Source organism: Suncus etruscus, chromosome 1, assembly GCF_024139225.1.
Source record: "Suncus etruscus isolate mSunEtr1 chromosome 1, mSunEtr1.pri.cur, whole genome shotgun sequence".
NCBI classification, from domain to species: domain Eukaryota; kingdom Metazoa; phylum Chordata; class Mammalia; order Eulipotyphla; family Soricidae; genus Suncus; species Suncus etruscus.
Window position 1 is genome coordinate 186,222,108 of NC_064848.1, and position 12,713 is coordinate 186,234,820.

The 12,713-nt window shown below is 47.7% G+C and overlaps 1 protein-coding gene and 1 non-coding gene across 2 annotated transcripts; both read right to left on the reverse strand.

The window, feature by feature from the left end:
• Positions 1 to 4,952: 4,952 nt before the first annotated feature.
• Positions 4,953 to 5,024, reverse strand: TRNAC-GCA (transfer RNA cysteine (anticodon GCA)). Its single transcript has one exon. It is a non-coding gene; the product is annotated as a tRNA-Cys (tRNA).
• A 1,353-nt stretch (positions 5,025 to 6,377) lies between these two features.
• On the reverse strand, positions 6,378 to 9,753 carry C1H17orf98 (chromosome 1 C17orf98 homolog). Its single transcript, XM_049781902.1, has 3 exons — positions 9,547 to 9,753; positions 7,300 to 7,399; positions 6,378 to 6,612 (listed from the first exon to the last, which is right to left on the reverse strand). The coding sequence occupies exons 1-3, from the start codon at positions 9,751 to 9,753 to the stop codon at positions 6,455 to 6,457; spliced, it is 465 nt and encodes a 154-aa protein (XP_049637859.1). The 3' UTR covers positions 6,378 to 6,454.
• Positions 9,754 to 12,713: the final 2,960 nt, after the last annotated feature.

Consider the following 12,713-nt stretch of genomic DNA (forward strand, 5'->3'; position numbering starts at 1 on the left):
CCCCTGAGCCTGCCAGGAGCGATTTCTGAGCATAGAGCCAGGAGTAACACCTGAGCACTGCCAGGTATAACCCCCCCCCCCAAAAAATTGGTTTGGGGACCACATCCTAGTGTTCCAAGTTACTCTTGGTTTGGCTCTCTGTAGAGGGAATATGTAGTACTGGAAATCAAATCCAGGGTCCAGCAATGGTAGGCACCACTCCAGTCCTTGAGCTCTCTCTGACTCAAAACTGTTGCTTTTTAGAACCATTTTCATCCTCACAGTGGGTGCTCAGTCCGTTTTGAGTTTTAGCTATTATAAATAATAAAGTTGCGATGAACATTCCAAAGGCTTTTTAGTGCACATATGTTTCCATTTATCTTGAGTAGAATCCTAGGAATAGAATTTCTGGGCACTGAATACATTTTAAACCAACTGCCAAATTTTCTCCCAAAATAGTCAATTCTTTCACATTCCCACCAACTTGATTGAAAGTTGGTATCTGGTGTCAGTCTCTCATTTTTATCATCTGACGCACAGGCAGAGCAGGACTTCGGCTTACATATGACTGATGACTCAGGCTGTTGAAGATTTATTTCATGGGCTTATTTATTATATCTGTATCTTCCTTTTTTATTTATCTATTCATTTTGGTTTGGGGACCACATCAGGATGTGCTCAGGGTTAATTTCTGTCTGACTCAGAGATCATGCCAAATGGGTCAGTGGGGCCAGAGCAATGATAGCAAGGGGGTCCCCAACATTCCATATGGACCCCGAACCTGCCAGGAGTAACCCCGAAGAGCCACTGGGTGTGCCCCAGAAACAAACAGAAAAAGGAAAACTGGATCAACATGCAAGACTTACTGTGCTATTTCTCCAGCCTGTGTGTGTCTTTCGTTAAAAAGGAAAAAAAACCACATTCTCCACCAAAAAAAAAAAAAAAAAAAAGGAAAAAAAAAAGGGTCAGACTGGGGAAGGGTCCCAAGCTATTGTACAGCAGGGTAGGGTGCTTGATTTGCTTTGTACACAGCTGACCTAGGTTCAATCTCTAGCACCCCATCAGATTCCCCGAGCCCACCAGGAGTAATTCCTGAATGCAGAGCCAGGAGTACACTAAGCATCACTGGGCATAGCAAAAGAAAAAAGGAGGGGGCAGGGAGATAGCATGCAAGTAAGGCGTTTGCCTTGCATGCAGAAGGATGGTGGTTCAAATCCTGGAATGCCATATGGTCCCCTGTGCCTGCCAGGGGCGATTTCTGAGCATGGAGCCAGGAGTAACCCCTGAACCGTGCCGGGTGTGACCCAAAAGCAAACATACACACACACACACACACACACACACACACACACACACACACACCTGTATTTCTAAAGAAACAAAGAAGTAAAGAGAAAAAACAAGGGGGATAAAAACATTCACAAAATAAGAATGAGATGTGGGATCCTCAAAGTTGTGGCCAACATGGCCACATAATTTTAATACTGATTTCCCAGTAGGAATACGCCAAATTAGATGAGAAATTTTCATAGAAGTCACATAAGCTCAATAAACAAAACTAATAGAATTCTTAACTAGCAATATACAGCTTAACAGACCTCCAGACAATGACATAAAATCCCATTGTGAGATATAATTTTCACAAATTACCTTACAAATGTTTTCCATAATTTCATTACCATTTAGTTGTACTAAGCAATATTAAGTAAATGATTTGTACCTGCTAGGGGGCAGACTTCAGGGAGGTTGGGAAACTGATGATAAGAGTGGAGGGAACGTTACAATGGTGGTGTAATTGGTATACAATATTGAAAGCCAGAAATAGCTATTGTGAACAACTCTGTAAACCACAGTGTCTAAAATAAAGACATTTGATGAACACGGGTTTTTTTTTTTTTTTTTTTTTTTTTTTGCTTTTTGGGCCACACCGGAGCACTCCAGGGTTACATCCTGGCTCTGTGCTCAAAAATCACCCCTGGCAGGCATATGGCATCACCATATGGGATGCCAAGGATCAAACCCAGGTGCATCCAATGTTGTCTGTTGCAAGGCAAATGCCCTACCGCTGTGCTATCACTCTGGCCCCATAATTTAAAAAAAAAAAATTTTTTTTTGTTTTTGGGCCACACCCGTTTGATGCTCAGGGGTTACTCCTGGCTATGTGCTCAGAAATTGCCCCTGGTTTGGGGGGACCATATGGGACGCCAGGGGATCGAACCCCGGTTCGTTCCTTAGCTAGCGCTTGTAAGGCAGACACCTTACCTCTAGCGCCACCTTCCCGGCCCCAGTTTAAAAAAATTTTAAAAGCTCTTCCATGGAGACCTATATGTCATTTTTTGGTTGCCACCATGTCTTTTTTTTTTTTTTTTTTTGGTTTTTGGGCCACACCCGACATTGCTCAGGGGTTACTCCTGGCTATCTGCTCAGAAATAGCTCCTGGCAGGCACGGGGGACCATATGGGACACCGGGATTCGAACCAACCACCTTTGGTCCTGGATCAGCTGCTTGCAAGGCAAACGCCGCTGTGCTATCTCTCCGCACCATGTCTCTTGTGATCCCCAAAATTTTCTAGCACATTTTACAACTACTCAATTCTACCATTGATGGGTGGTGGTAAATAGTTTTTACCATCACTGCTCTTTTTTTTTTTTTTTTTTTTTTTTTTTTGGTATTTGGGCCACACCTGGCAGTGCTCAGGGGTTACTCCTAGCTGTCTGCTCAGAAATAGCTCCTGGCAGGCACGGCGGACCATATGGGACACCGGGATTCGAACCAACAACCTTTGGTCCTGGATTGGCTGCTTGCAAGGCAAACGTTGCTGTGCTATCTCTCCGGGCCCACCATCACTGCTCTTAAGGGTGAGGGTGAGGGTCGGAGCGATAGCACAGCAGGTAGGGCATTTGCTTTGCATGCAGCCAACTGGGTTTGATCCCCAGCACCTTCATATGGTACTGCAGTCCCTTGAGCCTGCCAAGAGTGATTTCTTTTTTTTTTTTTTTCCAGGAGTGACTTCTGAGCACAGAGCCAGGAGTAACCTCTGAGCATTGCTGAGCGTGGCCAAAAAAAAAAGCAAAAACAAAAACCACATGTCAGTGGGAGAGTGAGCATAAGATATATGCTCATGTGGTGTTGAGGAAAATAGGCACTGAGCTCACCAAGTGTTGCAAGTCAGCTCCTGAAGAGGTTGACTGATGGAGGGATGGAGGATGAGGTCTTTCCCCTCCAGCTCGGAGGACGAGTCAGCCACCCTGTCCAGCCAATGGTTCTGAGGTGAAACGACGGGTAAACAGCTTGCAGACAGTCAGGCTTGTGAAAATATTATCTTTATTAGGTGGACAAGACTGAAGTCCAAGGTCTCAGCCTCAATTCCAGCCAACCACCCCTCGCCTTCCACAGACCCTTGTTTTTATCCCCCAGAATCAGGTACCACCCAATGGTGGGATCAGATACCACCCAATGGTGGAAGCAGAATCAGATACCAGCCTAGGGTGGGGGCAGAATGCCAGGTCACACCCTAGGGTAGGGCACAATCACCGGATCAGGGTAGGGTCAGTAACATAATAATCCCCAAAATATTTACATATACAACAACCAAGCAAGCAGGAGAGTTCACTGAAGATGAGGTGTAGCATATGATTACCATGATGCAAAATCTCACCAATACAAGGTTCTTAATTGGGTCTTAGAGAGAAGGTTGTGAAAGATGGCAAATACAGTCAGGCTCTGGCCAATGGTCTGGACAAGAAGTTCCGTAAAGATTTGGAGTGAATGAAGAAGATATGGATTCACAGGGATCCATAAATAAATAGTTTATACGCTTAAAAAAATAAAGTAAAGCGAGGCTGGAGAGATAGCATGGAGGTAAGGCATTTGCCTTTCATGCAGAATAACGGCGGTTCCAATCCCGGCATCCCATATGGTCCCCTGTGCCTGCCAGGGGCGATTTCTGAGCCTAGAGCCAGGAACAACCTCTGAGCGCTGCCAGATGTGACCCCTCCAAAAAATAATAATAAAATAAAGGGGCCAGAGAGATAGCATGGAGGTAAGGTGTTTTCCTTTCATGCAGAAGGTCATCAGTTCGAATAAAATATTTTTTGGTTTTTGATCCACACCCAGCGGTGCTCAGAGGTTACCCCAGGCTCTGTGCTCAGAAATCACTCCTGGCATGCTTGGGAGACCATATGGGATGTCGGGGATTGAACCTGGGTCCATCCCGGGTTGACCACGTGCAAGGTAAAACACCCTATCACTGTGCTTTCTCTCCAGCCCAAAATAAAAAGTGTTGTCTGCATGCAAGGCAAATGCCTTACCCCTGTGTTATCTCTCTGACCCGGTGTCCTCAATTTTCAAAAATACATAATATATGCAGATAGATAGCTTAGCACTTGCTATGTATGCACGAAGACCGGGGTTTCATTCCCAATACTGCAAAAACCAACAAAACATGCTACATGAATACCTCATGAATACCTTCATCTTTACTCAATCCTACATGAGTGCTACATTTTTCACTGCTCTCAGACCTGATCCAAAATCTAGCATTTTCGGGCCCGGAGAGATAGCACAGCGGCGTTTGCCTTGCAAGCAGCTGATCCAGGACCAAAGGTGGTTGGTTCGAATCCCGGTGTCCCATATGGTCCCCCGTGTCTGCCAGGAGCTATTTCTGAGCAGACAGCCAAGAGTAACCCCTGAGCACCGCCGGGTATGGCCCAAAAACCAAAATCTAGCGTTTTCTCCAAGAATTTCTCTTAGAAGTCACTGGAGTTCCCCAAGGGTCACACAATATTATTGTATTACATTGTAACCCCTCTCTCAGTCTCTGTAACCCCTCTTTCCAACCCCAGCTGTCTCTGTTAAGTGGTCAGTTGGAATATGGGGTAACTAGTATTTCAGGACAAGAAAGAACTAAGAATATTCTTTAGGGACCCCTGTGGCTGGGATTTACTTCTGTTTAACCAAAGAAGAAAAAGGAAGGGGGCACCCGGATTTGAACCAGGGACCTCTTGATCTGCAGTCAAATGCTCTACCCCTGAGCTATACCCCCACACCCTGTTGGCCTTCTCTTCCTTGTCCACTTATGGTGACTCAGTACAACCAGGTTCCACCCACACTGGATTCCAACAGGCTTTGTGTTTTAAAGCTCCGCCTTCTTTTGTATCCCTGCTTTGGCTTTTCTCCTGACCACCAATAAACTGGGTGGGGGCACTGAAAAATGACATCCTGGAAACTGTTGAAAGTAAACTGTTGCAAACAGAGTATAAAATCATCAGAAGCCTTGAATCAAACAGCTTACCCAAAGAGAATTTTGTTCAATTCCTACCTCTCAATGGATTGGGTGAAAAAAGGAAAATGTCGGGCTGGAGAGATAGCACAGTGGTAGGGCATTTGCCTTGCAAGCAGCCGATCCAGGATGGACGGTGGTTCGAATCCTGCCATCCCGTATGTTCCCCCTTGCCTGACAGGAGTGATTTCTGAGCACAGAGCCAGGAGTAACCCCTGAGCAACGCTGGGTGTGATCCCCCCCCCCACCCTGAAAAGGGAAAATGTCAGCTTAAGGATGGGATTGAGAATGAAAAATTCTCAGGGTCAATGCCAACAATCCATGTGATCACACTGTTTATCTCAATTTTGCGGAAGAAGGAAAAAGAGGGTGTGGGTCACATCCGCTAGTGCTCAGAAACAAATCTTGGCTTTGTGTTCAGGAGTAATAACGGGCAGTGCTTGGGTGACCATATATAGTACTGGGGATTTAAACCAGGGTTGGTGACTAAAGAGAGAGTACAGAGAATAGGGCACTTGCCTGGCGCTCTGCAATGCGCCTTTGATCCCTGGCACTGCCTGTGATCCTGAGAATCACCAGGTGTGATTCCTGAACAGAGCCAGTAGTAAAGGATTCAACACTATGAGATGTGGTCTGTCCCTTCATAAAAAAATAAAATCAAGTTCTGCTGCATGCCAGGCAAAGCTGTTTACATAATCCTGACAGAAACTGTAGCCAATCTGCAACATAGGACCTGAGAAGTGCTTGGTGAGGGCTAGTTGACATGGTTCTTCCTCATCATAAAGGCAGGGGACTCTTCTTGGCACTAGTTGGCAGCATGTTAAGGTCTAAGATGCCCTGTTTCTTCTCACTAGCTCTCCAAGGGGAAGTGAAATTGGGGCTGGAGAGATAGTACAGCAAGTAGGGTGTTTGCCTTGCTTTTATGGTCAGCCAGAGTTTGATAAGTGGCAAACTATATGGTTTCCTGAGCCTGCCAGGAGTAATTTCTGAATGCAGAGCCAGGACTAAGTCCTGAGCACTGCCAGGGGTGGCCCCAAAACCAAAACAAACCAAAGAAATTGAGTGTTCCCTCTTCCAACCCCAGGGCAAAGAAACAGTGCACTTGGAGGCATGGACTTTTTACATGTGTAAATACAATTTTATTGAAAGTTCATCCACATTTCTGAGCCAGCCTGAGTGCTGTGAAAGGCAAACTAGTAGAGGGGGAATGGGGTGATCTCCCCAAACTCGGAAGGGTGCTGGCGGAGAGCAGGAGTGTTTCGACGGTAGCCAAAGGGCCCATTGAGCCCACTGACCTTTTTCAAGTTGGTGTTGTATGAGGCATGTCCGGTTACCTGCTGGAGGGAGTGTCCTGGAGGGTGGGGGGCAGAGAAAGGGCCCTATCACCTTCCCTGCCATCACCAAGCCCTGTGCTCTGGGGTTCTTGCTATGATTCATCATCCTGAGGATGCCAGGGCTTGGCAAGGGCTACCAAGAAACCCAAACTCAAGGCAGAAAGAGGCTGATGCAGGGGACCCATGACTGCTGAGTGTCAGGACAATAGGCCAGGAACTTCTGAGTATGGATGAACTCGCCTTCCTTCCAGTAATATTGAGAAAAATACCCCCTTGCCTCCCGCCTAGCGAGAGAAAATGGATGAGGTGCATTTGGCCAAATGGTGCAAAGGGTCATGTAAATGCAGCATCATGGGGGGTGGAGGAGTCAGGACAGAAAGAAAGTCAGTGAGGTCTCCATTGTTAAAAGCAGTGGGCCATTCTGTGGGTACTCAGAAACTGAATACAGGAAGCACTGTGCTGGCATTTGCTCATGTAGGAGGAAAGGGAGGCGCTTCTTTATACTGAGTCTCTCTTCCCTCCTCAGCCTCTTCATTTCTTTCTGAATGGGGTGGGCACAGACACACAAAAACACACACAGACACAGACACAGACACAGACAGACAGACAGACAGACACACACACACACACACACACATGCATGCACACACACCACAGCTCTTCCTATTGAGTCTCTGGGCAAGCTGCAAGTCAAAGTCACTTGCCTGCACCTGCCCAGTTCCTCCTGTTAAGGTATCTCTGCTCTTGTCCGAAGATGTGGAAATAATCCACAATCCAGCCATCCCTGCTTGTCCCTCCATGGTCCTGGGAAGGGAGAGAACATAGGAGACTGTTAGCCCCACATTGTCTCAAGGCTTTGGTGGTGGCAGTAGATGCTGTCACTTCAAAGGTACTGACAAGTTAACTCAACATAGTGACTCAGAGAGAGATTGAGTGAACCAGTCCGGAGCTCTGTTTTCCCTGTGAGTGTGAGTCACACTCTGACATGCACAAGCTGTGAGATTCACAGGGCAGCATCCAGGAACCCACTTCCTCAGGATTAGAAAGGAGATTCTAGGGTCTTGGCAAGATCAGAGAGATAGTACAGGAAGTAGAAATCCAGGCAGGCAGCTTTGAGGAAGGGCCCGACAGAAGACAGTGAAGACCATCACATTTTTGTACATAAGGGAAAATTTTGTCTGCCCCAAGGGTGGTGGAGTCAAATACTTCGAAAACAGAGCATAGAAAGTTGCTGCAGGGGGTTGAGGGTGTGGAGAAAGATAGTACGAGGAGGAGTAGGACACTTATCTTGTATATGGCCAACCCAAATTCAATCTCTGGCACCCCATATGGTCCCCTAGAACCCCAATTACGACTGATCTCTGAACACAGAGATAGGAGTAAGTCCTGAGCATTGCTGAGTGGTGGCCCCCAAACAAAACAAGAACAAAAAACGTTTCTGTGAGGCCAGAGAGAGTTCAGCAGGGAAGTACTTGTTTTGCAGCTGCCAGTGGGGTTCACTCCCCAGCAATCAATACAGCCCAATTACTGACAGGAGTGATAGTACAAAGCCAGGAATAAGACTAAGCACCATTGGGTGCTACCCCCCAGGACAAAAAAAAAAAATGCAAAAAGAAAGATTCATGAAGGACTGGAGTGGTGGTGCAAGCGGTAGGCATTTGCCTTGCATGTGCTAATGTAGGACAGACCGTGGTTCGATCCCCCAGTGTCCCATATGGTCCTCTGAGCCAGGAGCGATTTCTGAGCACATAGCCAGGGGTAACCCTTGAGCATCACTGGGTGTGGCCCAAAAACCAAAAGAAAAAGAAAAAAGTTTCATGAGTCCCCCCAGCTTCTTTTCTTTTTTTCTTTTTTCTTTTTTTTTTTTTTGGTTTTTGGGCCACACCCGGCGATGCTCAGAGGTTACTTCTGGCTGTCTACTCAGAAATAGCTCCTGGCAGGCACGGGGGACCATATGGGACACCAGGATTCGAACCAACCACCTTTGGTCCTGGATCAGCTGCTTGCAAGGCAAACGTCACTGTGCTATCTCTCCGGGCCCGACACCCAGCTTATTTTCAAATTCGAAAATCTCCCATGTTTTCAGGGCTAGAGAGAAAATATAGTGGGATAAGGAACCTGCCTTGTACGTGCAGCAGACAGACCTGGGTTCGGTCTTTATGGTCTACAGAGCCCAACAGAATTGATCTCTGAGCGCAGAGCCAGGAGTAAGCCCTGAGCACCACCAGCTATGACCCCCACAAACAACTAACAAAAAATTACTATATTTTCCTCCTGCCCCCCCCCTTCCTTTTACTCAAGATATGAGCAGACAGCAAGTACAACCTCAAGATGTGGCACCACAGGGGCCGGGAAGGTGGCGCTAGAGATAAGGTGTCTGCCTCGTAAGCTCTACCAAGGAACGGACCGCGGTTCGATCCCCCGGCGTCCCATATGGTCCCCCCAAGCCAGGGGCGATTTCTGAGCACATAGCCAGGAGTAACCCCTGAGCGTCAAACGGGTGTGGCCCAAAAACCAAAAAAAAAAAAAAAAAAAAAAAAAAAAAGAATGTTATAGCAAACTTACAGGGGGCCGGGCGGTGGCGCTGGAGGTAAGGTGCCTGCCTTGCCTGCGCTAACCTAGGACGGACCGCGGTTCGATCCCCCGGTGCCCCACATGGTCCCCCAAGAAGCCAGGAGCAACTTCTGAGCGCATAGCCAGGAGTAACCCCTGAGCGTCACAGGGTGTGGCCCAAAAACCAAAAAAAAAAAAAAAAAAAGAAATAAAAAAAAAAAAAAAAAAAGATGTGGCACCACACGGGACCACAGACTCCCCATGAGTGCCCAGGGGATACCCCACAATCCACCCTCCTCTGGATGGGGCCTGAAGGGGCTGGGGGAGAAGGCAGGTTTGAGGCTTCGTTCCTGCCGCTCAGCTCAGCTCCCCAAGGCCCAGGCGGGTGCAGGCCGGACCTGGTGCGTTTTGCGCAGCACGGGCGGGATCACGCGGCTGCGGAAGTAGCAGCGGGCGTGGAAGTCCTGCTGCGCGTTGTAGGGCGGGATGGCAGACCACAGCTTGGGCCGCAGGTGCTCGTAGGCGCGGGCCATGCTGCCCACGGCCACCCCGTCCAGGATGAAGCCCTTCTCCAGCCGCAGAGGGCACTCGTACAGGAACACCATGGCCGCCGCCGCCGAGAGCCTTCTGGAAGGCGGGGGCCCGGACCTGGGCAGGGGCGCCCCGGCTCATTGTTACGTGGCCCAGGCCTCGACGCAGGCCCTGTTGGCACAATCCAACCGGAAGCGACTAGGTGTGGCCCTGAGATGAAGGGGGAGCAGATTGGACTGACTGTTAAGAGCAAAAGGGGGTGCGTGGATTTAGGTAGTTTTGTGCTGGGATGCATTCCTTGCATATGGGAACCTGGGTGCGTCTGGGCACTGATTGTTTCACTAATTCACTTTCATTGATTCACTCACTCTCACTGTTTGACTCCCACTCATCCAGTCTCTCTGCCATGCACCTATTTCCATTTACCCAAGTGGGTTCCTTGACCTGATACCATACATTTTTTTCCTATTCAGTTCCTTTGGAAAGCTTGTCCCTTGAGTGAATCAGAGAATTCAAGTTATGGGCAACTTACTTCAATTTTACAGCAAATTCTCTAAAAATTATTCATTTGGTAGCAGGGTTTCACCAGAACTCAGGTTCTTGCTTTTCAATAAATTACCCAGGACGGACCCTGGTTCAATTCCCCAACATCCTATATGATCGCCTGAGCTTGCTAGGAGTGACTTTTGAGTGCAGAGCCAGGAGTAACCCTGAGCGCCATCAGGTGTGGCCCCAAATCCAAAAATAAATAATTATAAAAATAAAATGGTAATGGGGTCGGAGAGATAGCACAGCGGTAGGGCGTTTGCCTCGCAAGCAGCGACCCAAGACCAACGATGGTGTAAATCCTGGCATCCATATGGTCCCCTGTGCCTGCCAGGAGCAATTTCTGAGCACAGAGCCAGGAGTAATCCCTGAGTAGCACCGGGGTGACCCCCCCAAAAAATAAAAACCAAACAAAAGTAAATAAAATAAAATGGTGAGGGCCGGAGTGGTGACACAGTGGCGTAAGGCTAGGACAAACCACGGGTTCGATTTCCCTGACGTCCCATATGGTCCCCCAAGCCAGGAGCGATTTCTGAGTGCATAGCCAGGACTAACCCCGAGCATCACACCGGTGTGGCCCAAAAACCAAAATAAAATAAAATAAAATGTGAGTGTAGGCCAGAGAGATAGTACTGAATTTGACCTCGGGCATCCCATATGATCTCTCTGCACACCTCTAGGAGTTATTCCATTAATAGAGTCAGGAATAACCACTGAGCATTTGCTGGCATGGCCCCCCAAACCAAAATCAACCAAAAAAAAGTTAATAAAATATAAATGATGGGTGTGTGGGGGAGTTTCATGTGAGCAGCGCTGAGGTTTCTGTTGGAGGGAGACTGGGCCTTTTTTGGATGTGCGCCTGGTCTTAATTTTCTTAAACCCAGGGCTGTCTCAGATTAGGCGCACAGCTCATCCTTTGTGCCCTGGCTTTTCATCCTAGGCAAGACTCACTCAGCCAGACAAAAGCACTGACTTTCAATCCCGGCAACAGGTCTAATCGAGATATTCTAGCAATTCTTGGACAGTACTCGCCAGTGGCCCATTGCTACACATTGAGACGTGGTTCTGCTTACTCTAGCACCAGGGACCACCTGAGACATACCTGGTGGGTACTGAGGGAGAGTAGAACCACTAATGCCCTTAAATCCTGCAATCGTGATGGGTGAATGCACATGGCTGGCTATTTGCTTACTCAACAGCAATGCTGGCATACTTGCTCACCTTGACTGGTGCATGCTAAGCAGGGGATGCAGATAGCAAGCACACACTGTTCATGGGACATTATTAATTCACCTTTCTTGGTGTCTGGGCCATAGGCCCATGGCACTCAGAAATCAATCTCTACCAGCTTGGGGGGGACCATATGGGATGCCCAGAATCAATCCTAGGGGCTGGCCACCTATAAGGCAAAAAGCCCTACTTTGGTTCCTGCCCTGGGTTTTCAAAATTTGATGCTTGTAAAGCAGACGTCCTAATCCTGCTCCCCCTGCACCATGTTAGGTTTTACAAGAGGAAAAAGAACAAACCCAGGAAATAAGGAAGCTGGAGTTTGTGTACAATGGGTACACAAAAGTAAGGCATTTGCCTTGCATGCAGGCCAACCAAGATTCAATCCCCTGCCTCCCAATTTCCTTAACTTCCTAGGAGTGATTCTTGAATGCAAAGCATAACCCAAGTAGCACTAGTCTGCACTCAAAAACAAAAAAAATTCTGAAGCCATGTGATGTCCAGTTATTCGTAGTTGAATTTCAATTATGCCTTGTTCCCCAACTCCCCACCCCAGCCTGCCTATACTTTTTGGACTTTTTCCTTTTAGGCAATGTTTTGCAAGTTATACAAAGGGTATCATTTATTTCCTCAGTTCCCAGTTCTTATCGAGTGATTTCCTACCTGACCAAAATCTTGGGCTGGAGATGGCTCAAAGGGTGGTTCATGCGTACAAAGGTTTGGTTTCCCCAAACAAAACAGTTATCTGTATAGGAGGCAAGGAACTGAACTTATATAAGGCTATCCAAAGTTTTAAGCCTCAGCACTGCCTTACGGTGGTCCAAAGGTCATTCCTGGGCAAAAACCTAGCAATTGCCCCTACCCACAGCTTGCTATGGCCCAAATACCTACCCTTCTCAGGAACCACAACGGGTCACTGTGGATAGAACCTGGGTAGGCTGGGGCTGGGAATGACAGCACAGCAGTAGAACATTTGCCTCTTGCACGTGGCCAACCCAGGATGGACCCAAGTTTGACCCCCAGCGTCTCACATGGTCTTCTGAACCAGGAGAGTAACCCTGAGCATCACCAAGTGTGGCCCAAAAGCAAAACAAAAAAGGAACCTGGGTAGGCTGCAATGCTGCAACCCTTCCTGTCCCAACCACTTCAAACCTTTGTTTTTTTTTGGGCTACACCTGGTGGTGCTCAAGAGACATGGGGGACTGGGATCAAACCCAAGCGATGATGAAAAGAAAGTGCTCTACCCACTGTAAAGTTTTAA